At 33.2% G+C, this 27,774-nt stretch overlaps 1 protein-coding gene across 2 annotated transcripts in view; it reads right to left on the bottom strand.

Moving 5' to 3' along the window:
- Positions 1-27,774, bottom strand: part of CDRT1 (CMT1A duplicated region transcript 1) — a 96,084-nt gene that overhangs the window by 23,888 nt on the left and 44,422 nt on the right. For both annotated transcript variants that reach the window (XM_031968424.1, XM_031968425.1), the window contains exons 7-10: positions 25,533-25,733; positions 23,990-24,111; positions 14,250-14,398; positions 7,943-8,085 (exon numbers count right to left, since the gene is read on the bottom strand). In XM_031968424.1, coding sequence (XP_031824284.1) covers positions 7,943-8,085; positions 14,250-14,398; positions 23,990-24,111; positions 25,533-25,733 — 615 coding nt within the window. The remainder of the gene's footprint in view (positions 1-7,942; positions 8,086-14,249; positions 14,399-23,989; positions 24,112-25,532; positions 25,734-27,774) is intronic.

The following is a 27,774-nucleotide window of genomic DNA, read 5'->3' as shown; positions in this document are numbered from 1 at the left end:
TGATCAATTGAAACTGAATAGGTCTCTTTGTCAAAGAAATCCACTTCCATCAGATTGCATCTTCATACAGTATCGTTGTTGACATATATAATGATCTCCTGGTTCTGCTCATTTCACTTCATCAGTTCATGTAAGTCTTTCCAAGCCTCTCTGTATTCATCCTGCTGGTCATTTCTTACAGAACAATAATATTCCATAACATTCATATACCACAATTTACCCAACCATTCTCCAATTGAAGGGCATCCATTCATTTTCCAGTTTCTAACCACTACAAACAGGGTTGCCACAAACATTTTGGCACATACAGGTCTCTTTCCCTTCTTTAGTATCTCCTTGGGGTATAAGCCCAGTAGTAGCACAGCTGGGTCAAAGGATATGCAGAGTTTGATAAATTTTTGGGCATAATTCCAGATTGCTCTCCAGAATGGTTGGATTCGTTCACAACTCCACCAACAATGTATCAGTGTCCCAGTTTTCCCGCATCCTCTCCAACAATCATCATTATTTTTTCCTGTCATCTTAGCCAATCTGACAGGTGTGTAATGGTTTCTCAGAGTTGTCTTAATTTGCATTTCTCTGATTAATAATGATTTGGAACACTCTTTCATATGAGTGGTAATAGTTTCATCATCTGAAAATTGTCTGTTCATATCCTTTGACTTTTTAAGTTCTTGTAAGAACTTTTTTTGTTGTTTTTAAGAACTTTTTTTTAATAATAGCTTTTTATTTTTCCAAAAACATGCAAAGAAAAATTTCAACATTCACCTTTGAAAACCTTGTGTTCCAAATTTTCTTCCTCCATACCTCAAACCTCATACCTTCCTCCATAATCAAAAGGTAAGAAAAAGAGAAAAGGAAAGACAAACAAACAACAACAACAAAGTGAAAATATTATGCTTTGATCAGCATTCACTGTCTGTAGTTCTCTCTCTAAATGTGGATGGCTCTTTCCTTCACAAATCTATTGGAATTGCCTTGAATCACCTCATTGTTGAAAAGAGCCAAGTCCATCACAGTTGATCATCACATAATCTTGTTGCTGTGTACTATGCTCTCTTGGTTCTACTCACTTCAAGTAGCAATCAATTCATTTAAGTCTTTCCAGAATTTTCTTAAATTAACTTATTGTTTCTTATAAAACAGTAATATCTCATTACATTCATATACCATAACTTAGCTAGCCACTTCCCAAGAGGTATTAACTCAGTTTCCAGTTCTTTGCCACTACAAAAAAGGCTGCTACAAACATTTTTTATACCTGTGGATCCTTTTCCCTTTTTTATGACTTCTTTGGGATAGAAACATAGAAGAGACGCTGCTGGATTAAAGAATATGCACAGTTTTATAGCCCTTTGGGTCCAAATTGCTCTCCAGAATGGTTGGATCATTTCACATCTCTACCAACAGTGCATTAGTGTTCCAGTTTTCCCACATCCCCTACAACATTTATCATCTTTTCCTGTCATCTCGGCCAATCTGAAAAGTGTAAAGTGGTACCTCAGAGTTATTTTAATTTGCATTTCTCTAATCAATAGTGATTTAGAACATTTTTTCATATGACTAGAAATGGTTTTCCAAAAATTGTTCATATCATTTGACCATTTATCAATTGGGGAATGGCATATATTTTTAGTAATTTTACTCAGTTTTCTGTATACTTTAGAAATGAGCCATTTTTCAGAAACACTGGATGTAAAATTTTTCCCCCTAATTTCTGCTTCCTTTATAATCTTGACTCCATTGGTTTTGTTTTTAAAGCTTTTTGTTTAACATAATCAAAATTATCCATTTTACATTTTATGATGTTTTCTAGTTCTTTTTTGGCCATAAATTCTTCCCATCTCCACAGATCTGAGAAATAGACTATCCTTTCAAATAGTAAATTATTATAGTCATTGACTATTGTGTCTCATAAACCTAACCTATTTCAGTGATCTAGTAGTTTATGTTTTTATCCAGTATTAAATAGTTTTAATGACTGCTGCTTTATAATAAGGTCTGGTATAGCTAGGACACTTTCCTTTGCCTTGCTGGCTTTGTCTTAACAGGTAGATTCTCAAATATTTTATATTATCTAAAATTATTTTAAATGAGATTTCTCTTTCCACCTCTTGCTGCTGGACTTTGTTGGTAACATATAGAAATGCTAATGATTTATATAGATTTATTTTATATACTGCAATTTTGCTAAAATTGTTTCTAGTAGCTTTTTAGTTGATTCTCTAGCATTCTGTAATTATACTATCATATCATCTGCAATGAGTGATAATTTTGTTTCCTCAAATACTCAATTCCTTAAATTTCTTTTTCTTATCTTATTGTTAAAGATAACATTTCTAGCACAGTAGTGGATAGTAATGGTGATAATGGACAACTTTGTTTCACCCCTGATCTTTTTAGGAATGCATCTAGTTTATCCCCTTATATATGATGCATGCTGATAGTTTTAGATAGCTACTGATCCATTTAAAAGAAAACTCCCTTTATTCCTATGGTTTCTAGTGTCTTTTTTTTTTTTTTTTTTTTTTTTTTTAATAAGAATGGTGTTGGATTTTGTCAGAGGCTTTCTCTGTATTTACTGATATAATCACATGATTTCTGTTAGTTTGGTTATTGATATGGTCAATTATGCTGATAATTTTTCTGATATTGAACAAACCCTGCATTCCTGGTATAAATCCTACTTGGTCATAGTTTATTGTCCTGGTGATAAATTGCTGTAATCTTTTTGCTAATATTTTATTTAAGATTTTTCTTGCAACAATATTCATTAGGGAAATTGGTCTATAATTTTCTTTCTCTGTTTTGGCCCCTCCTGGTATAGGTAACAGCACCATATCTGTATTAGAAAAGGAATTTGGTAGGACTCCTTCTTCCCCTATTTTTCCAAACAGTTTATATGGTATTGAATTATGTAGAATTGGAATTGTTTTCTAAATGTTTGATAGAATTTACTTGTAACTTCATCTGGATTTGGCCCTGGAGATTTTTTCTTAAACAGTACATTAATTGCTTGTTCAATTTCTTTGTCTAAAATGGGACTATTTAATTTATTTTCTCTTCTGTTTGGGGGCAATTTATATTTTTGTAAAAATTCATCCATTTCACTTAAATTGTCAGTTTTACAACTCTGAAATACCATTACACATCTCTCAGATTGATTAAGATGATAGGAAAAGATAATGAATGTGGGAAAACTAGGATACTGATACATTGTTGGTGGAACTGTGAACAGATCCAACCATTCTGAAGAGCAATTTGGAACTATATGCAAAAAGTTATCAAAGTGGGCACACACTCTTTGATCCAGCAGTGTTTCTACTGGGCCTATATCCCAAAGAGATCTTAAAGGAAGAAAAGGAACCCACATGTGCAAAAATATTTGTGGCAGCTCTTTTTGTAGTGGCAAGAAACTGGAAACTGAATGGATGTCCATAAATTGGAGAATGGCTAAATAAATTATGGTATATGAATGTTATGGAATATTATTGTTCTGTAAGAAATAACCAGCAGGATAATTTCAGAGAGGCCTGGCGAGACTTACCTGAACTGATACTAAATGAAATGAGCCAGAACCAAGAGATCATTATAGACAGCAATAAGAAGACTATATGATGATTAATTCTGATGGACATGGCTCTCCTCAATAATGAGATGATTCAAACCAGTTCCAATTGTTCAGTGATAAAGAGAACCATCTACACTCAGAGAGAGGACTATGGGAACTGAATATGGATCACAACATAACTTTTTCACTCTTTCTGTTGTTGTTTTCTTGCATTTTGTTTTCTTTCTCAGTTTTTTTTTCCATAATCTGATTTTTCTTGTGCAGCAAAATAACTGTATAACTATGTATACCTATATTGGATTTAACATATATTTTAACATATTTAACATATATTGGACTACCTGCCATCTAGAGGAGGTGGGGGGAGAAGGAAGGAAAATTTGGAACAAAAAGTTTTGCAAGAGTCATTGTTGAAAAAATTATCCATGCATATGTTTTGTAAATAAAAAGCTTTAATTTAAAAAGTCAGTTTTGTTGGAATATAGTTGCGCAAAATAGCTAAGTGTTGCTTTAATTTCTTCCTTCTTTTCATTTTTGATGCTGGTAATTTGATTTTTTTCTTTTTCTAATCAATTAACAAAAGGTTTATCTATTTTGGTTTTTTTCCCCATAAAACCAACTCAGTTTTATTAATTCAGTAGTTTTTTACTTTCAATTTTATTAATCTGTCCTTTGATTTGCAGCATTTTTGATTTGGTAATTGGGATTTTTAAATTTGTTTTTTTCCCCTCATTTTTTAGTTGCCCAATTCATTAATCTTTTCTTTCTCTATTTCATTCATATAACTACTTAGAGATATAAAATTTCCCCTAAGAACTACTTCGGCTACATCCCTTAAAGTTTGGTATGTTGTCTCATTATTTTCATTCTCTTAAATGAAATTATTGTTTCTATGATTTGTTATTTGACCCACTCATTCTTTATAACTAGATAATTTAATTTCCAGTTGGTTTTAAAATTTATCTTTTCCTAACCCTTTTTTCCTATTTTCCTCAAAATTTTTTTCAAAACATATGCATAGATAATTTTCAACATTCATACTTGCAAAACCTTGTGTTCCAAATCTCTTCCCTCCTTTTCCTCCATCCCTTCCTCTAGATGGCAAGTAACCCAATATATGTTAAACATGCGCAATTCTTCTATACATATTTCCACAATTATCATGCTGCACAAGAAAAATCAGATCCAAAAGGAAAAAATGAGAAAGAAAATAAAATGCCAGCAAACAACAAAAAAATGAAAACACTATGTTGTTATACACTGCTAAATTAAAGGGTATGTATGCACAGTTTGATCTCCAGAATGATTGGATTAGTTCATAACTCTACCAACAATATATTAATGTATCTGGCCCTTAATTGAATGTAATTTTATTGCATCATGGTCTGAAGAGGAAACATCTACTATTTCTGCCTTTCTGTATTTGATTGTGAGGTGTTTGTGCTCTAATGCATTGTCAATTTTTGTGTAGGTGCCATGTGTTATTGAGAAAAAGGTATATTCCTTTATATCCCTATTCAATTTTCTCCAGAGGTCTATCATATATAAGTTTTCTAAGATTCTATTAACCTCCCTAGCTTCTTAATTTTTTATTTTGTGGTTAAATTTATCTAATTCAGAGAAGAGGAGGTTAAGGTATAAACTAGTATAGTTTTGTCTATTTCTTCCTGTAACTAGCTTAACTTCTCTAAGAATGTGGATGCTCTACCATTGGTTCATATACATTTAATACTGATACCACTTCATTGTCTGTGTTATCCTTTAACAAGATGTAATTTCCTTATCTCTTTTAATTGGATTAATTTTTACTTTTGCTTTATTATTATTATTATTATTATTTTTTTTTTTGCTTTGGCTGTGTGATAAATTCTGCTAAAGCCTTTTACCCTTTTACTCTATGTATCTCTCTGTTTCAAATGTGTTTCTTTTAAACAACATATTATAGGATTCTGTTTTTTTAATCTACTGGGCTGTTCACTTCCATTTTATGGGAGATTTCATCCCATTCGCACTCACAGTTGTGATTTCCAGATCTGTATTTCCCTTCATTCTATTATCTCTTTTTTCACTCTGTCTTTCCTTAGTAGTGTTTTGTTTCTAACACACCCTGTCCTTAATTTGTCCTTCCTTCTATCACCCCTCCCTTCTCTTACCCAGTGCTTCTGCCCTTTCTTCTGTCCTAGAAGCTTCCAGATCCTGGGTAATCCTAACTGTTGCTCTTCGATACTTGAATTTTTTTCTGTCAGCTTTCAGTGTTTTTTCCTTGAGATTATAGTTCTGGAGTTTTGCAGTAATGTTACTTGGGTTTTCCTTGTGAGATTTCTTTCTTGGGGTAATCAGTGGATTCTTTCAATTACTATTTCACCCTCTGATTCTAGTATATCAGGACAGTTTTCCTTAATGATCTCTTGAAGAATGTTATCCAGGCTCTTTTTTTGGTCATGGCCTTCAGATAGACCAAGAATTGTGAATTGTTTTTCCTGGATCTATTTTCCAGGTTGTCTATTTTTCCAATAAGGTTTACATTTTCTTCCATTTTTTTTCATTCTTTGTTAGTTTTTTCTCAGTATTTCTCTTTTGATTTTTAAATTCTTTTTAAAGAAGTTCTATAAATTTTCTCTGGGCAGGAAGCCATTTAACATTACTCTTTGGAGTAGAAGCTTCTTTTATTTTAGTATTGTTTTCTGAAGATGAACCCCAGTTCTTCCTGTTTCTATAGGTATGTTCTTTTTTGCTGAGTTTTGTTTTTTTTTTTAATGAGAAGTATTAGTGTAAGAATCTTTAATTGTGGGGTGGAGGGATGGTGCCTCTAGCTTCATGTCAGCTTTCCTCTCGGACCTGGAACCCCAAATCAAGAGCTCCATTCTCCTGCAAGTGCCTATTTTCTGTCATTTTTTTGCCATTTTCTGTTATTTTTGCCAATTTGCAGGGTATGAGGTAAACCTCAAAGTTATTTTGATTTGTATTTCTCTTATTATTAATGATTTGGAGCATTTTTTTATGTGGTGTAAATACTTTGCAGTTCTTTTGAGAACTATTTGTTTCATATTCTTTGACAATTATCTATTGAGAAATGGCTATTATTCGTGCATACACATATACATACATATATACATATACATACACATATATGTGGATAGGTATATTAATTGTTAATATATCTTGGAATACCAAAAACTTATCAGTGAAATTTGACTCAAAGTTTTTCCCCCACATTTGACTATTCACTTCTTATTCTACATACAATTAAAGTCTGTGTGGATGTATTTGTTTCAAGTCAGCAAAACTGACAATTGCCTCTGTCTCTTAAGAATATATTTCCAACCAATAGCAGTGATAAATACATGATTTGTCTGTCTTCTAATTTTTTTTGATATTGTGATTTTTATTATTAAAATCATTTAGAATGTATTGTGGAATGCAGTATAAACGCTAAGCCTTAGTTCTGCCACACTGCTTTCCATTTTTCCCAGGAGCTTGTATCAAAGAGAATTTTTCCATTAGTAATTTGTGTTTTCTATTGGGTTATTGAATTCTATTATTTCTGAATCTCTCTTCTAGTCTATTTCATTGCACTCTTTCTTTATTCTTTAATCAATATTAGATGTTTTTAATGATTGAAACTTTACATTTTGAAGACTAAAAATGTTATTCCTCCTTCATCTTTACATCATTTCATCATTAGAAGGACAAGCTTTTAGTTTTATGTATCATTACTATCAATGAATCTATTTCTCTTTTAATTTTTAAATACTTCTTTTTGTGCTTATTTTAGATTTATTTGTTTATTAAATAATAAATGTACAATCATTTAAAAATATTTCCATAGTCATGTTGAGGAAGAAAAATAAGAACAAAAAGGGAAAAACCACAACACACACAAAAAAAAAACACAGAAAAAAAATGGAAAATAGGATGTTTCTATCTGCATTGTCTTCATACTTCTTTCTCTAGATGCGAATGGCATTTTCCTTCTCAAGTCTATTGAAATTGTCTTGAATCACAGTATTGTTGAGATGATCTAAGTCTATCATAGTTAATCATTAGTGTATGAGTTTGTTAATGATATTAAAGTGTCGCCCATAGCTTTTCCCAACAAAATATAATTTCTATATTTATCTCTTTTTAAATTTTGAATTTTTTTTGTTTCGTCAGATAGCCTGATGACAACTCTTATCTTTTTAGATCCACTTAATGCATATTTTTATCTACTTAGTTTTGTTTCATGTATTCTTTGTTTTTTTAACCCAGATAGGGTTAAGGCTGAACTGTTCTAGAGTTTTAACAGCTTTGGGAAAAGAACTTTCATTCATGTTGTTTTCTTTCACACAGTCTGAAATAAAGGGTGCAAAGAACAATCCTGCTACCTACCTTGGATGTTTGAATGCAAGGAGGCATCGCTCATATTTCCCCACCATGCTCCAGCCCATAACAAAACCATCATCGCTTCCTGTTAAGAGGTGCCACTCATCAAAACACAGGCATTTAACTGGTCCTTCATGGCCACTGAGAGTCTATAATGAAACATGTCACTTTTTCTTAGTTTTGTCTCTAATACATTGTAAACCTACAAAGGGCCATAACCACATAGTTTCTATTAATAAATGCTTCAGGAAAATCATCATGATCACCATATTCACCATGATCACAATTAGTAATTACTATTTTACTGAGGTTTATAACTTTAGCCCTAATACTATGACCTCTGTAAGGCAGCTGAGTCTATGTGCCCAGTTTTCACCAGTCCTCATTTCCCATTTCTTGAGGCAGAGTGATAAGAGAGGAAAGCTCTTACTCTTTCACTCAAGAACTTTTCACCAGGACTTTACCAGGAGACCAACAAAGTCATAGAATCCCAAAGTGTCAGCTCTCTTGCCTCAGCAAATATCTATTCCAATCTCCTATTTGACAGAAAATGATAGTGAACAGCTCAAAGAAAGAAAATGACTTGTCAAAGATCACAGCCATTTAGAGAAGCTAGAATTAGAATTGGGTCTCAACTCCCCATCCTGAACTCTTTTCACTACACCAAGATTCACAATAGTAATTGTTAAATGTTCTAATGGTACCTCACAATCACATGAATGAAAAGAGTTAAGGACAGCTTGAAAATACTTTAGACTTCAAAAGTTCTTAACTTTTTTGTGTGTCGAGGATTCTGTGGCCTATGGGACCCTTCCTTCTCAGAATTATTCTGTTTTTAAATGCATACAACAAAATATATAGAAATGCAAAGGAGATAAATTTTGTTGAAATTGAGTTATTTTTTAAGTTAAAATTTAACTTAAAACTCCAAGTTAAGAACTTAACTTAAAACTCCAAGTTAAGAACGAATCTCATTTTACATAAAAGATTAGAGAAACCCAGAAAAATAATGTTTCCAAGGTCTCATAATTCATTACTGAAAAACCTAGAACTTAAACCTAAGTCGTCTTGTTCCAGATTTATCAACCTTTCTGGTACACTTTTTGTGACCTTTCATTTTGTATCATCTTGGGCCCATTCAATAGGAGAAAGTTCAATCTTATTGCAACAAATTATAAATGTTTATTAGAACAAAGGATCACTATTTATGTGAAACAATAAGGCATCTTCCACTAAATAGCCATGAAACCTGTCGATTGTTTCATGAACCTAAATGCTGGTTACAAGAATTTCTCACTTCTCCTATCACCCCAATCTGACACCTACAAATTAAGGAAAGAAGATTCAACGTACTCCAAATATTAGCACTATTAAGATACTGAAAAAACAATAGCATGAGATCTTATATATTGAGTAAATCCTCTATGAAGTAGTTATAGGAAAATATGAGCAAGAATAAAAAAAAATATGTGGCAGCTAGATAGTGCAGTGGATAGAGCACCAGTCCTGAAGTCAGAAAGACCTGAGTTCAAATCTGGTCTCAGACACTTAACACTTCCTAGCTGTGTTTCCCTGGGCAAGTCATTTAACCCCAATTGCCTCAGCAAAAAAAAAAAAAAAAAAAAAAAAAAAAAAAAAAAAAAAAAAAAAAAAAAAAAAAAAAAAAAAAAAAAAAGAATAAAAAATGATGCTAAGCCATCAAAAGGCTGAAAACTGCAATGGTGCCCAATGAAATCAAGTGAAGTTACCAAGTACTTATTAATGGTCCACTCTGTGTAAAGTGCTATGCTGAGTGCTGGTAATACAAAGAAAAGAAAAAAAAAGTTCTTTCTCCTGAGGAGCCCAGAGACACTCATCTACAAAGTACAGTGGGTAACCTTTGTCTTCATGCTTTAAAAAAATTAATTTTGGGGAGTCAAGATGGTGGAATAAAGTCAAGAACTTGCCTGGGCCCTCCACCAAACTTTTCCAAATACCTTTAAATAATGACTCAACAAATTCTATAGTGGCAGAACCTATAAAAAGATGGAGTAAACAACTTTCCAGGCCAAGACAATTTAGAAGGTTGGCAGAAAAGGCTTGTTGCACTAGTGAGAGTGGAGCGCAGGTTGAGCTAGTGCAGACTGAGCTCCAGAAAACCAAAAGCAGGTTATGGAGCGACTGAAGAAGTGGTAGTAGTGACAGTTTCCAGACCTCTTAGCCCAATGGACACTGAAAACAGTTTAGGTCAGCAGTAAAGATCTATCACACCAGGATGAGAGTGGAGCACACAGTCCAGGACAAAAAAAGCCAGCACACTCCCAGGTCTATCAAATTGGGAGCAGGCCTTGGAAACCACTGACTCAGCAGGAGCAATAGCTACTCCTGGAGCTCTCAGCTCACTGACAGTAAGGGGGTTGAACAACTGGTCAAAAGGAGATTGCAAAGGTCTCTTTGCTAAAGTGAGGCAAGACTCTGCTTTGTCCATCCTTGGATGTATGTTCCTGTCCTGGGTGACAGTCCCAGGGTAAGGAGGAGCACTAGCACACCACAACTTGTAGCCACATTGGAGTTGGGACCATTCTCCAAATATAGGGTAGAAAAGAATGCTTATGGTCACTCACAGACTAGATCACAGTCCAGGAGACTAGCAAACTCTTTCCTTAGATTATATCTTTAAAAATCCCTGGCAGTATCTCTGAAAACAGTGCACAAAGCCTCTGAAGCTTTGGATATTGTACCCTTCACCCTGGAAACAGAACCCTACTTTAAGAAAGAGTCAAAAGTTATGTACTAGGCTGGGGAAATGAGCAAACAACAGAAAAAAAATTCTGAATATAGAATTGTCACTATGGTGACAAGGAAAATCAGAACACATTCAGAAAAAGAGTCAAAACTCCCACATCCAAAACCTCCCAAGAAAAACGGGGATTGGTTTCAGGCCATGAAAGAGCTCAAAATCCCTTTTGAAAATCAAATGAGAGAAGTAGAAGAAAAATTGGGAAGAAAAATTAGTGATGCAGGAAAATCATTAAAAAAATGAGTCAACAACTTAGTAAAGGAAAAATTAAAAAATTGTAAAAAATAACAATTTAAAAAACAGATTAGGACAAATGGTAAAGGAGGTATAAAAATTCAACCCTTAAAAATTGAGCAAAAAGGAAGTTAATGAATTTATGAAAAATCAAGAAACAGTAAAACAGAATGAAAGACAATGTGAATGATCTCTTTGGAAAAACAACTAATCTGGAAAATAGATCCAGGAATGACGATCTAGAAATGATTGGGCTACTTGAAATCCATGACCAAAAAAACTAGATATCATTTTTAAAGAAATTGTCAAGGAAAACCACTCTGATATCCTAGAACCAGCGGATTCTAGAAATTGAAAGAATCCACTGAACACTTCCTGAAAGAGATCCCAAAATGAAAACTCCCAGAAATACTATAACTAAATTACAAAGCTCACAGGTCAAGGAAAATTTATTGCAAGCAGCCAGAAACTATTCAAGTACTGTGGAGCCACAATCAAGATAACACAAGTTTTAGCAACTTTTACGATAAAGGATTGGTGGGATTGGAATATTATATTTTAGAGGGCAAAGGAACTAGGATTACAACTAAGATTTACAACTAAGAATTCAAAACTTAAGTATAATCTTTCAGCGGGGAAATAGTCATTCTATAAAATTGAAAATGTTTTTCAAGCATTATTGATAAAAAGTCCATAGCTAAATAGAAAATTTGCCTTTGAAATACAAGCCTCAAGAGAAGCATAAAAAGGTAAACAGAAAAGAAGTCATAAAGGACTTAATAAGGTTAAACTGTTTGCATTCATATGTCAGAAAATACTTATAACATATACTTCTCATTATTAGGTCAGTTAAAAGAAAGATATATAGAGAGAGGACACAAGTTGAATGTGAAGGGATAATAAAAAAAATAAAGGAATGTGAGAGGAATGTACTGGAAGGAAAGGAAAGGAAGAGGTAGAATGGGGTAAATTAAAAGAAGTAAAAAGAAGCTTTTACAGTGGAGGGAAGAGATAAGAGTGAATGAATGAATCTGATTTTCATCAGAATTGGCTCAAAAGGAGAATAGCATAATTCTCAATTCACCTTATAAGAAAGTAGGAGGGAAAGGAGATAAGAAGGTAGAGGAATGGGGAAGGAACACAGAATGATAGAAGGGGGTATGGGGAGTAGGTAATGGGTAGATTGGAGAAGGGGGTCGTTAGAAGCAAAACACTTTTAAGAAGGGACAGGATGAAAGGAGAAAGAAAATAGAGGGGGAAATAGGATGGAGGGAATAGTAAAAGTAATGGTGAAAAAAATTGAAGCAAGTTTTTTGATAAAGGCTTCATTTCTGAAACACATAGAGAACAAGTCAGATTTATAAAAATAAAAGCCATTTCCCCAACTGATAAATGATCAAAAGATATGAAATGTTTTCTAATGAAGTCATCAAATCATATGACCTTTAGTTATATGAAAAATTACTGACTTACTAATTAGAGAACTAGAAATTAAAATAATTCTGAGATATTACCATATATTTATTTGATTGGCTAATAGAAGAGAAAAGAAAAATGACCAATGGTGGAGGGCACGTGGGAAAAATGAGATATTAATGAATTGTTGGTAGAATTGTGAACTAATTCAAACAATCTGTAGAGCAATTTGGAACTATTCCCAAAGAGGTATAAAACTATGTATACCCTTTGACCTAACAATACCACTACTAGTATGTATCTCAAAAGAGATAAAACATGAAGAAGAAGAAGAGGACATATATGTGTACAAAAATATTTATAGCAGCTCTTTTCTTGGCACAAAGTATTGGAAATTGATGGAATGCCTATAAATTGGGGAATAGCTGAATAAATTGTGACATATGGTTTTGATGCAATACTCTTGTGCTGGGGCAGCTAGTTGGTGTAGTGGATAGAGCATTAGCCCTGAGTTCAAATCTGGCCTCAGCCACTTAACACTTCCTGGTTATGTGACCCTGGGCAAGTCACTTAACCCCAATTGCCTCAGCAAAAAAAAAAAATAATAATAATAATAATAATTCTTTTGTGCTATAAGAAATGATGAGCAGGATTCTCTCAGAAAAGCATGGAAAGACTTCCATGAACTCATGCAAAATGAAGTATACCGTGTACAAAGTAACAAACAATATTGGAAGATAATCTAATTTAGCTATTCTCAGCAATATAATGATCCAAGATAATTCTGAAGGGCTTATAGTGAAAAATTCTATGCAATCCCAGAGGGGGGAAAAAAACTAATGTTATTTGAATATGGATTGAAGCCTACTGTTTAAATTTCCTTTATTTTTCTTAGAAGATTGATTTCTTTTTCTTTTTTCTTTTTTTTTTTTTTTTGGTCTACATATTCTTTTATAACATGATCATGGAACTATTTGCATGACTACACTTATATAACTTATATTAAATTGTTTGCCTTATCAGTGGTGTGGGGGGAATGATAAGGGAGAAAATTTGGAACTCAGAGTTTTAAAAATGAATGTTAAATTTGTTTTTACATGTAATTAGGGGAAAATAAAATATAAAAAAGATTTTAAAGATTTAAATGATCTTTTATCACCCTCATTTCTAAATATATCCCCCACTTCCCTACCCAGAGAAGCTTCCTTATAACAAAGAATAAAAATGAAATGTTTAGTAAAATTAACTAATAATCATCTAGTCTGACAATATATGTAATGTTTAACACCCATGGACATCACTAAAAATGGAAGAGATAAGCATTTTTTTTTTCTCCAAGACCAAACTTGGTTATTCTAATCCATTTTTGGCAAATCCATTTTCTTTGCTTTAAATGTAAAGACTCCTACATCCTCTCTTCACTAGGCCAATGGTGAATGAGTAATCATTTGACTTTTGCTCCATCCTCAGAGAGAGCTCTGCCTACTTGTATGGGAGGCTGGAGTTCTTGTAATATAAATAGTTATTCCATGAACCTCTCTTCTTCTTCGACCTCACCAAACCAAATGAGATTAATTTATCTTTCTTCCTTATAGGTTTCCATTTATACTCCAAACATTTGTAACAAATTGACTTCAGCTACATAGAATTATTTATGGAAATAGGGAAACCCACAGAATTTAATTTGATCTACCCTTATACCCTGTAAAAATGGATCCTTTATACAGAGAAGGTGAAATGGTCTCAATTAGAACTGTGCATATGGAGCTCTATGATGAATGTGAGAAGGAAAAAACCTTGATTATTTTGGCCCTATAATCTCACCCAAGCTTTCCCCATGCTTTAGTTCCATTTCCCCCACAATCCTAGACAGGTACACATTACCTTAACAAGTGTAGCTGATGCTATATGCCACACTTTCACCAGGCCTTGCTCACAGCCGCTCACAATGTGGGTACTACTAATCTTTGCAGTCATGACAGGATCCTTATGTTTAAAAGTCTTTAGGCATTTCCCACTAACCATGTCCCACACTGAAAGAAGAAAAGAGGAAAAAGGGACCACTGGGTTAAGTCAAACACCAATTGATGCTACTCTATTGGGGGCATGCACTGAAGTTCCCAACCAAGATTCTGCATAACCATAAGTAGACTTGGTCCCAGAAAACTTCCATAGTTTCCTAAGATATGAAATGGAAATAAATCTTAAGGCCTCTCTAGTTCAAATCCTTACAAATGGGAAAATGTTTCTCTATATTTCACTTCATCCTAAATTTATGTATAAATTATCATTGAAGTGGGTTGGAGAAAGGACTTGAGTCTGAATACTGACTCTCCTTATTATCTGTGTGACTTCAAGCAAGTAACTTAATTTCTCTGGGTCTGTTTCTGAACCTTTAAAATTAGAGACTTGAATTAAATGATTAGAACTCTTCCATTTCTAATTATGATCAACAGACTTCTTTAATATGGCAACCTCAATTCTATTTCTCCCTTCCTACACTATTGCTATATATGTATATTTGACTATTTATATCTGTACATATTATATAGATACTATTTATATATTATATATTGCTATTTGTAAATATATACACAAATATGACATGTGTGATATGATATACAAATAGTACATATCTCTGATTTTATATTATTTTTATTATAAATATATAACATTACAAAACAATCAGTTACATATACTATATCTGTGTATTTATCACATCATGTTATTTTTATATCTTTTTTATATTTATATGTATATAATATATATATAAATGATAACATTATTTTGTAGCATAACTATATAATATATTCTATATTAGGGAAGCTAGGTGGTGCAATATATAGAGCCTCAGTTCTGGAGTCAGGAAGACGTATTTCCTTGGGTTCAAATCTAGCTTCAGACACTTGCCTAGGTAATTCACTTAACTGTGTTTGCTTCAGTTTCCCCATCAGTAAAATGAGCTGGAGAAGGAGATGGCAAAATACTCCAGTATATTTTGGGATTAACTAAGTGGCATAGACTACTATTTGAACACTAGTTCAAATCCAGCTTCAGACATTTACTAGCTGTGTGACCCTGGGCAAGTCACTTAACTGCCTATTTTCTCATTTGTAAAATGAATTGGAGAAGGAAATGGCAAACTAGTTTACTATCTTTGCCAAGAAAACCTCAAATGGGAGGCACAAAAAGTTGGACATGAATGAACAACAATAAATTATAAATATATATATATATACATAACATATAGTGTGTATATAGTATCTATAAATATAGATTTATTTAGATATAAACAATAGGTGTGAATAAAAGCAGAAATTTAAGTCTTGCCTCTGATATTTACTCAGTCTTTAAGTTGCCAAACTGGATTGATATAGTTGTTTCCTCACAGCAAGCTCCTTAAACCAATAAAGTCATAGATGACAAATATATGTGTATGTATAATATGTGCATATATATGCATACATATATTTATATATTCATATATGTAATCTATATATTACATATTTAATATGTAATCTATTAGACTTCTGAGGACACAAAGAATTAGAGATAATATCTTCCTCTACATGGATTTTTAAACTTTTAAACTTTTATTTGGGAGATAAAATCCATATGAAATAACATAACAATATAAGTCAGTATATGCTGATTGTGAATGAGTGGAACACATTATACTAAGTACTTCAGCAATAAAGAGAACAAAATTATTTTTGTGGGATGTGAAAGTCCTGGAAAGTTTTCATGAGGGACATTGGCCTGGAAATAAGACCTGAAGTGGGCCTTGAAGGATGAATAAGACATGGATAAGTAGAGAAAAGAATATATTGAGTCGTTCAACTTGGCTTCCCCATCGTGTGATGATGATTAGAGTAGGGATTAAAGTAGTCTCGAATAAGATGTAGAATATGATGAGTTCTGATGAGGTGAAGGCTATAATTAAGGATAGCTGAAGAATAATAAGTATGGTTAGGTAGACTTTTTTGCATGTCAAGGGCTCATGAGCTAGGTGATTTTGACTAGCAATGATTATTAGTGGAAGGAGTCAACATGATAGAACTAGGAGTGGCCCTGATAAGGAGTCTAGTGAGAAGGAGTTGTTATAGTTATAGCCTAGATCAGAGTTGTGATAAAGCATAGTTAGGCTTCAGATGCTAATAATAAAACTGTGTGAGGTAGTATTGATTCATACTCAGGATTTTTTGGAGTATCATGTTAAGGGAATGAGCATGAAAGTTGATGTAAAGATTTTTAGCATTGTAGCAGGTTGAGGTTTTGGACATAGTCATTACCGTGAGTAGCTGAGATTTTGACTAGTAGTGCGAGGCCGATTCCTGCCTCACAAGCTGAGAAAACTAGTAGGAGAGTATTCCAAGTGATAGAAAAAAAAGATGGATAATGGTTTCTTCTGCTCTCTATGGCAGTGATATCAAACTCAAAAAAATGGAACCTGTAGACTTTTAAAAAACCATGAATAACATTATCCATATTCTATTCTATATTTATTTTGTTAAACATTTCCCAATCACATTTTAATCTAGTTGGGTGGCACTGATGAGTTTTATGGACTGCATGTAGAGTATCCTCTATATTTAAAACCTCCGTTACATGGTATATTTTGTGAATTTCCCGGTTTCAGCCCAAATCCTTAAGAAAAGCCTTAGATTTTTTCACTTAAAACCAATTTCATGTCTTGTTGTCTTTTCTCCACCTTTCTTATCCAGTTCTTCAAGCTTGAAAAGCTTGCTTTTGAAATGGCCCTCCATGGAAATATTAAAGAGCTGAATATTTGTTGTATTTAGGTACACCACATTATCAATCATATATAGTTGTAAAAAGTAGAATATATAATCCAGGAAGTATACAGTCTCATGTAGTATTATGTAGTCAAAGTATAAAATCATACATGGATGATTTGAATACTGCACTGGTACTCAGAAAATTTTTAAATATTTAGATTCAAGTTTTCTTAACCATTTTGCATCATGAACTCTTTTGACAGTTTGATAATGTCTATGAATTCCTCAGAATAATGCTTTAAAGTCCTTATATTTAAATGCATAGGTTTACAAAGGATACCAATTACCTTGAAATAAAGGTGTAATATTTTCCCCATCCAAGTTGATGAATCCTTCAAAATCTATCCATAGACCCCTTCATTTACCCCAGGTTAAGAATCTCTGATCTATAAGAATGATCTATAGTTGTACTATAGTAGTTATACTAACTATATAGACCCTCTATGGAGTATTTATGAGAGAACACAGAATCACAAGATAAGAATGCATGCATAGCTTAAATGAATGCTTACATGATTAAGATCATGAATGAGCCATTTCATAACCACACTTCCAAATGCAGAGTTACTATAAAGCCAGGCCATATTTATAAATCTGCTCCATAGAGGTGAGATTTTACAAAATCCACAAGTAGATATCTCCACAACTGGGAATGGGGGGAGAGGTAGAAACAGAAATGCCATAGCCCATATACAAAACTTTCAGTTAAATGAAAAAATATAGCAAGATCCAGAAAGAAAAAAGTTTAAATCAAGGAACTATTGTCAAGATCACACAAGACTAAGCTGTAACTACAGGAGAAAGAAAAGAAAATCTTGGAAGAAAACATCAAAAGGCCAAAAAAAGCCTTATAATAAAAAATAATATACAACAAAATTGAGCATTGTTATTTGCATCAGAAAAATAATAGATTTTTTTTCTCAATAAATACAGGAGTATAAGAAGAGGTTCCCTTTCTTCATAATAGGACATAGTTCTAAATATTCTAGCAATCATGAGAGAGAGGAATAGCTATAGGTTATGTGAAGAAAAATTATTCCTATTGCTAATAACATAATTTATTTTAAAAACTTCAGAACACTTAGAAAATCAAGAATGTCAGTAAAGTAGAAGGAAAAAGAAAGTAATATCATAAAAATCACCAGCATTTCTAAATAACAAGAACAAAATCTAGGATGAGGTGATAAAAAGAAAGAGCCATTCAAAATGACTACAGAATGCATAAATTACTTGTTAGTCACTCTACCAAGATGTATTTAAGACATATGTTTGTCCCACATCCTCTAATATTAATATTTAATTTACAAAGATAATTTCTGATGTCATTATCAGATGAAATCACTTTTTACAGAATTAAAGATTCAATCATTAAATCAAAGCTGTAAAATACTTATGAATTAAAAGAAAACATGATTTCACTGAGAAAATGACTTCTACATTAAAAAGCAAGCCAATTTGGAATTTATCATTTCAATAGCAGATTAACCTAGTAAAGCACTTCAGCCAAACGCCTAATAAAAAAAATTCCCCTGAGAGCAAGAGAAAGAGTTTTTGTCTCTCCTCTCAGCTCAGACTCTGTATGATCTTTGAGAACAACAAAAAAGGGAATTTCATAACACACCTATGAAGGGAAAATAAGATACCCAATAACCAGGATTCTATAACAATATATATTTTCTAAGGTTCATGGAGAACTTTGTATGTGCAATGGGAAGTGCTATAGACTTTTTTTTTTCCTGCTGAGGTAATTGGGGTTAAGTGACTTGCCTAGGGTCCACATAGCTAGGAAGTTCAGTGTCTGAGGCCAAATTTGAAATCAGGTCTTCCTGACTTAAGGGCTGGTACTCTATTCGCCATCTAGCTGTCCCTTGCTATATATAGACTCTTGACAATTTTTCTGTACCATCTCAGTAAATACCCTTTTCTAAAAGCTAAACAAGTCTAATTGGCTGGTAATCAGTGGAGAGAACACCTTATTAAGATTCATGAACTACTAGATACCTAATACCAGTAGGTACTAGATACAAAACTTTCAGTTAAATGAAAAAATATAGCAAGATCCAGAAAGAAAAAAGTTTAAATCAAGGAACTATTGTCAAGATCACACAAGACTAAGCTGTAACTACAGGAGAAAGAAAAGAAAATCTTGGAAGAAAACATCAAAAGGCCAAAAAAAGCCTTATAATAAAAAATAATATACAACAAAATTGAGCATTGTTATTTGCATCAGAAAAATAATAGATTTTTTTCTCAATAAATACAGGAGTATAAGAAGAGGTTCCCTTTCTTCATAATAGGACAGAAAGAGTAGTCAGCAATCTTGGAAAGAACTCAATCTCCCTATGAGAATAGGAGGTAGGGAATTGAAATTACAGAGGACTGATTGTTCAATCCTTGAATATCTTTGAAGCAATAAACACTTAAAAGTATTGGAAAAATGTTCAGTGCCCATGGCTACCCCATGCCAATATATAAAAATGATGTTACAAATTTAAATAATTTACAGATTTAGTGATACACTTCCAAATAAAATATTTAATACAAAATGTATGTGTGTTCATAAAGCTGAAAAATGTCAAGTATTAGATAACATGGTTTTCCTTCATAGCAATATTCTTCTTATTATTATTATTTGGCTGAGGCAATTAGGGTTAAGTAACTTGCCCAGGGTCACACAGCTAGGAGGTGTTAAGTGTTTGAGACCAGATTTGAACTCAGGTCCTCCTGACTTTCAGGGCTGGTACTTTATTCACTGTGTCACCTAGCTGCCCCAACATTATTGTTTTTCTTGGAATAATTATATGCCTACTTTATGTACTCACATGCTTTACAGAATTGAATAAAATATTAGGTTCATGGGTAATAAAGTAAATAGAGTTTCAAACTTGGAGTCAGGAAGACTTGACTCGAAAGATCAGGGATTTACTGCTGGTGTAACAGAGTGTGTTGTCATATTTCAATGTAACAGACTCTCCAAGTCTCAATTTCCTCATCAGTAAAGTGACGATAACCTCACAGAATTACTATGAGATCTAAATGAAATAATACAGTGCTTTGCACATCCCAAAGTATTATATAAATATTAATAATGAAATTCTTGGAGGAACAAAAAGTCTAGAATCTCAAAGGAAAAGATTAAAAAAAAAAACAGAAATGAAAAGGGAATAATACTTCCACACTTCATATTATATTGCAAAATATTATGTTACTCATCTTTAGAACTATTTAGTACTGGCTATAAAAGAGAAAAGTATATCAGTGGGAGAAAATCAGAAACTGAATTCAATAATTCAGAGTTCAATAAAGAAACTAAATTACTTGGGAAGAAATTCTTATTTAACAACTCTAAGAAAACTGGAAAGCAGTTTGGCAGAAATGAAGTTCAGAAAACATCTTATACCACAATATTCTCAAAATGGTTAATAAAAGTCACATCATAAAAAATACTGTAACCTTTCACCTCTTCTCCTTGCTACTCCATTCTCAAGATTTTTGAAACACTGTTTTTTCCTGGTTCTTCTTCTATCAGACCACTCAGATCTGACTTTCAGGTTTAGGACCCTTCATCAGTCAAGTCATGCCTCATACCATCCTTAACTCATTATTTCTCATCTCCACATCCAATCTGTTGCCAATGTTTGTTGTTTTCACTTTTGCAACATCTCTTGAATATGCTTCCTCTTCAGTGATGCTGTCAGCAGTCTAGTGCAGGCTGTCATCACCTCATACCTGTATTACTGCAATAGACTACAGATGGATTTAACTGTCTTGAGTCTCTTCCCATTCTGATTCATGCTCCATTCAGATAATAAAGTGATTTTCCTAAAGCTCCAGTCTATATCACATGCTCCTCTTTCCTCTTCCTCTAACCAATAAACTCCAGTGGCTCTCTAACTCTCTAAGATCAAATACAAACGTTTTTGGCATTCAGACACTTTCATAACCCAGCCTTCCCATCTTCTCCAATTCTAGTCTTTCTCCATTTTACTACATTCTCTATGTTCTACTGACACAGGGATTTTGTTGTTGTTGTTATTTTGGGGGGGGGGTTGGTCTTTTTAGTTTATTTTTTGTGGGGTTTTTGTTTTGTTTTTGTTTTGTTTTTTTGTTTTGTTTTCTTGCAATTCTTTGAACAAGATACTTTTTCTCAGCTCTGGATATTTTCTCTGGTTATCTACAAGCCTAGAATTCTCTCCTTCCTTCAAATCCCTACTAAAATTTCATCTACAGGAAACCTGTCTCAAATCCTCATGTCTTCCCTCTTTCAATTGTATTTTATTGTTCCTGTATATAGCTTGTTGGTACATTTTGGAGAGGCTTGTTTTCCCCTTTTTAGATTTTGAGCTCCCTGAGGGCAAGGACTCTCTTTTGCTTCTTTTTGTACTTCTGGCACTTAGCACATCTCCTGGTACATAGTAGGAGTTTAATAAATGATTATTCATTAACTGACTGAATGCTTATATATGTATATAATATATATAAAATGTACTGTGGTCTAAGAAATAATGATTATAATGATCACTGAAGTGTGTACAGAAAGATATATTAAATGGAAAAAACAAATAGAAACCACAATATTTACAATGATTACAACAACGTAAGTGGAAAGGAAAAAGCAATGATGACAAACTGAATTCTTTGTAATTACAATGAATGAGCTTCCCTAAGAAGAGCTGAGAAAATGTATTTTTCCCTTCTCTGCAGAATGAAAAACATTGCATATCCTATACGATTTAATTAATATGTTAATGTGTTCATTGGTTTTCCAAAACTACATTTTTCTCTTTATTTTAAAAAAATGTGTTACAAAAAATTAGAAATTGAGGAGATGCCCATCAATTTGGAACTAGATCAGTAGACCGTGGTGTGTGTTTGTGATGGAATATTATTTTTCACTGGGAAATGATAAGCAGGATGCTCTCAGGGAACAAAAAAACCTGGAAAGCCCTCCATGACAGACTGAAATATACTATATACAAAGTAATAGCAATGTTCTGGGATAGCCAGCTGTAAATAACTTTGTTATTCTCAGTAATACAATAATCCACAACTACTCTGAAGGATTTATAAGGGAAAATGTTATCTATACTCAGAAAAGGAACTGATTGTATCTGAATACACATTGAAGCCTTTTCTAGTTCTTTCTTTTTAACTTAATTTTTCTTGAGGGTTTTTATTTTCATTAGGGTGGGAGATATATTTTCTGTCACAATTTGACTTTTATGGAAATGTTTTGTATGATTTCATATGTGTTTTCTTAGTGTGGGTGGGAATAAGGGGGAGAATCTAGAACTCAAAAATCTTAAAAAGAAATGTTTAAAAAAGAATAAATTTTTTAAAAATTGTCACAAGGAATGCCTTCAGAGCATGAGAAATGGAATAAATATGAAAATGAAAGTGATGAAAAGCTAAGGGTTGTTAATTATTTTTAAAACAAAGATAAAATTTATGTCTTTCCTATAAAAAGGGTTTCTGAACTAAAGTAAAACCTAAAAAACCCCACAATTCTTGGACTTGGAATTAAAAATTATAGTCTATTTTTTTTGGCAAGTGAACAGTAAGAGCTTTGACACTTGCTAAAAGCCTTAGCTTGAAAAGGCCAAGATCTCCCATGGCATCCAGAACTGTCTCCACTCATCCTGATCTATATCTGGCCACTGGACCCAGATGGCTCTGGAGGGGAAAGTGAGGCAGGTGAACTCACACAGCCTCCCTCACATAACTCCAACAACTAACTTGCATATCATGGCATCACCTCTATGACATCAGTCATGGTCCTCTTTGAGAATGAAAGACAAACAACAAGAGTTAATGGAACAAGAATTTAATTCTAAGTCATTTTGGTGTTTATTAGCAATATGACTTTGAGCAAATAATTTAACCTCTTTAGTTTTCTGTAGAGAGTCACAGTCAGTGGGGAAACTCTGGGTAAGGTATAAGACTCTTCAACCCAGAGGGAACCTGCTAACAATGTCTGGTTGGGCTCCCCATCTCTCTAAGGGCTCTAGGCCTTCCATCCTCGGGAGTCCCACCTCATCACTTCTCTACTAGGAAGGTATATTTTAATCACCCCAACTTGGGGGCTCTCGAAAGCAGGAAACCATAGTTTTCAATTTCCTGAACCTCTAAAAAGGAGGAAGTAGGTTCTAATATCTCTTCCAGAACTAAAACTCTATGATTATCTCTCAGAATCTGCCACTTCCCAACTTCAGAAGCCTAGTGCTAATTTACATGCATCTGCCATCACCTGCTCAGATCCCAAGTACTGTCTTGCCCTCCCTGTGTCTTGCTTTACCCTGATGCTTCTAGTCCTTCCTATTTTACTGTCCAAAGTGGCCATAACTATGGCCAGGTAGGCAAGTCTAGCAAAAGGGGAAATTAAAAGTGAACTTGTATATCATAAAATGTATTTTTAATTGTGTATCATATGTATGTGTACCAGTTACGATGAAAACCTTAGAAGGTGATAAATTCAAAATCTAACTCTAAAATTTTATGATTTTATGAATCTAAAGCATCATTTCATAAGATTCAGGTACCAAATAATCGTACATGTTATAATTACCTATATCTGACTTCTTTCCCTACTAAAATATAAAAACCATGAGGGTAAGGACTATATTCTGTCTAAACTTTGTTCCTCTCCCAGTCCTCCCACAGAATGCTGCACAAAATTGTTGCTTAATTGCTATTTGTTGAATCAAAGTAATGGAAGGTTATAATTTAGGGAGAATCTATATAAATTATACAAGCTTGAAAGTATTATGACCACAAAATATTTGGAAATTTTATTTGAAAGACCAATTGAAAGTATGTATTTCTGACCTTTCACCTGGCAATCCTTTGATCCTGATACAAGTTTAGTCTCATATAAATCCAAGCAAGTAATAGTGCCTGTATGGCCATTAAAGATTTTTGTACACATTCCAGTCTCAATATTCCAATATCTGCAAAAATCAAATGAAAAAGAACATTTTAAAGGTTTTACAAGAGAATATTTAGTAGATTTCTTTAGGTTGATAAATTATCAATAACAAATTTAATATTTAAGGTCTTGGTTTAAGAAGAAGCTGATCCTCAGATAAGAACTAACTACAAAAATTTCTCTTAAGAATCTCCAAATGCTTCATGTAAATTTTACAATATTTTAGGGACAAGTATTAGTAACTTCATTCTTGAAAAAAAATGAGTCAACCTTGATAATTCACTGAATATGGAATCAGAAAAACCTACTGCTCCTACCCTAACTTTGGCAAATTATGTAAACTCAGTTTCCTAATTTGTAAAAAGAGAGGATTAAATGATCTAATCCCCAAAGTCCCATCTCACTCTCAATTATATGATTTTGTCTTTTCACTTGTTCCTGACTTATGCTGAAATAAAAAAAGTATTCAGCTTGGAATCAAAAGATCTGATTTCTTTTGGAGGAGCAGGGTAATGAGGAGAATTTCAGTTTTTTTTTTTCTCAGTTACATGTAAACAAAAATTTTTAGCATTTCTTTTAAAAATCATATTGTGAATCTTTCCCTCTCTATCCTGCTCGTTGAGAAGGCAAATAATTTGACATAAATTACTTATGTGTAGTCATGTGCCATGATGCAAAAGAAAACACAGACTTTAAAAAATAAGAATAACAAAGATTTTTTAAAAAGGTTACTTCAATCTACATTCAAACCCTATCATTTCTTTCTCTGGAGGTAGATAGCATTTTTCACCACAATTTAATATCTTGAATCATTGCTTTACTGAGGATAATTGAGTTATTTATTGATATACAATAGTAATGTTACTGTAGGCAATATTCTTCTGGTTCTGCTCATTTCAGTTTGTATCAATTCATATAAATAGAAGATCTGGTTTCAAGTTTCACATTTTCCACTAATTAGCAATGTGATCCTAGGCAAATCTCTCTAGTCCTCAATTCCTTCTTATAACATTTTTATTATTTATGTTATTATGTTATTTATTTTATTATATATGCAATATATTATATATGCATATATTATATATGCAATATATATATTATATATAATGATTATAATAACATCATTATTTAGTGTAAAAATTCATTGGGATTCATCAAAAGAGATAATGTATAGTAAAGTATATAGCAAAGCACTACATAAGTTGAAACTAATTATTCAGTTTTAAGGTAGAAATCCAATTTTCCCTATCTGGTGTTTCCAAGAATCTCATTTTTTTTAGTTATATCACAATGTAACAACTAGTTAGCTGCATTTTCTTAGAGCCTATTACAATGAGAACTTTATTTATACTAATCTTTCTCAGCACCAAATTTGCTATCAGATAGTAAATAAAATTGGACACAGAATGGTTGTTGGTTTTTGTTATCACTGGGACCAGTTACCTGATACTCAAATCATTACTTCCACTCAAAACAAAAGATTCTTTCTCACAGAGTAGGAGTGCCTGAACAATCCCTGCATGTCCTTGAAAATAAGTAGGTACTTTGTGTTTTTGATTAATGTCCAGCAGCAGTATCTTCCGATTGGCAGTCATTGCAACAAATTCTCCACCACAAAAGTGAATAATTCTGGAATTATCCCACCTTGATTTAAATAGAAAAAACAAATCCATTATCTGCAAAGGAGATCTGCAAAGGCTATCTAGAAAAAGGGAAATACTTGGCAATAAAGACTTCAATGCAGAGAATTTGTTCATTGTGAAGTGGTACAGCTCCTAAGGAGAATGTTGCAGTAACTCCTAAGGTCATCTTTGGGAGTTACCTAGTTACAAATGATTTACTTCTGACAAGCATTCTAAGGCCACACGTATTGCTGCCTGTCAGGTAACAGTCTATTGGTCTTTGATAACAGAGTTTCTGAGACAAATGAGCAACAATAATGAGATGCTTAAAGTTAATGCAGGCACAGAACAAAATTGGGTGTCCACCACTTGACCTAGTGATGTTTCAGGCCTAAAAATACACCTAGAAGGTTCTTCCCCCCTTTCCTTTTCCCTCACTCCTAGAGAATAACTCCTAGAGAGAGTTATTTATACTGCACCTGTGCCCAAAATCTGAACCAGACCATTCTTCAACTCCACTTCTAACCCTCTATGCTAAAATTAGCATATCAGTGACATGAAGCATCTGCTTTCTCTAACTGTTCCCTACAAATTTATTTTCTTGCTCCTGGTAGTTAGCCTACTGTTAGTAGCATCAATACATCTTTTTCCCTTAATTTGGAGACAAACTGAATTTGTGAATTCTTTTGTCATACCTGTGACACCAACCTAGGTACCCTAACATTGTTTAGTATCTTCCACCACCACCATTTGGTGGCCCCATGCAAGGGATCCCAATGTTTACATTCTCCTTGTTAAGGTAATCCCTTTTTATATCCCTATCCTATAGCTGGGACACCCCCAAGCACTTAGGAAGGTTTCACACTCAGCAAACTTTCCTTGACTGCGGATCCCCAGTTTTGGGGATTCTTGAAATTCTTGGCAAGTTCCCTCCTGACTAAGAAACATGTCACCTTTTCACCTTCCCTGGGATATGAGACAAGATGCTATAGGCCTAGAAATTTTAAGGCTCATAGCAAAGATGTGATAGTCCTCCTCTATCCCTATTCCTAAGGGTTCTCCCTTAGCCTGTCTCTTTACAAAACAGACACATTTGGCCTAAATGTTCCAAACGTCAAGAAACTTATTTTCTTTTGAAATACTGCCTGGCCTCAATATATTTCCATTGAATGAAATAATTGGGAAAATCTATGGCTTGCCATAAGATTAGGGAACATGAGAGACAGAATGATGTCTATGTGTATTGATGACTATCTAACTAGAAGTGTTATGACATTAAAGCAAGCAGCATAAAGGAAACTACCTCCAAAATCTAGTGGAAGCAGAAGCAATTCCATTTTTCCATGTTTCAAGTATGCCATTTGTTATCATATATATTATATAAAATAGACATAGCATTAGTCTTCTCTATTGCTTTTATCCCACCTCTGCAATGTCACAATCTTTCAGAGAAATAATTATGTTTATGTAGCTAAAAAGAGACACAAGTATCCTGCAGATTCTAAGGTGTAATAAAAAGTAAATTGAAACATAGCTAAAGAGTCATCTACCCATCTACCTATCCATCCAGCCTTGCTGATGCAGGAAGAACCTTTTTCAGCATTTCCTAAAAATTGATCATCTAGCCTATGATTTGAACATTTGTAGTGATAATAACAGTAACAATGACAGTTACAGGATGCTTTAAAATTTGCAAAGAACTCTACTTATCTCATTTGAGTCTCATAACAGCCCTGTAAAGTAGGTATTATAAATATTATTGTGAAGTATTCCTCATTTTATGGATGAGGAAACTGAACTTCAAATAGGTTAAATGATTTGCTGATAGTAAAACAGCTAAACTATGTCAAAAAGCAGGATTCAAACTCAGATCTTCTTGACTAGTAGTCCAGTTTTTATCTACTACATCATAGTAAGAGGAGTTTTCCAAATTGACCAACAAGCATTTATTCTTTTTATGTGCCAGACACGTACTAGACCCTAGAAATATGACAAAAATAAATCTGTCCCTGCCATTGAAGAGTTTCAAATACTATCATTAATTCTAATAATATGTCCTTGTC

The sequence above is a fragment of the Sarcophilus harrisii genome, chromosome 4 (assembly GCF_902635505.1).
Source record: "Sarcophilus harrisii chromosome 4, mSarHar1.11, whole genome shotgun sequence".
Lineage (NCBI taxonomy): Eukaryota > Metazoa > Chordata > Mammalia > Dasyuromorphia > Dasyuridae > Sarcophilus > Sarcophilus harrisii.
This window is presented reverse-complemented; position numbering and strand designations above follow the sequence as displayed.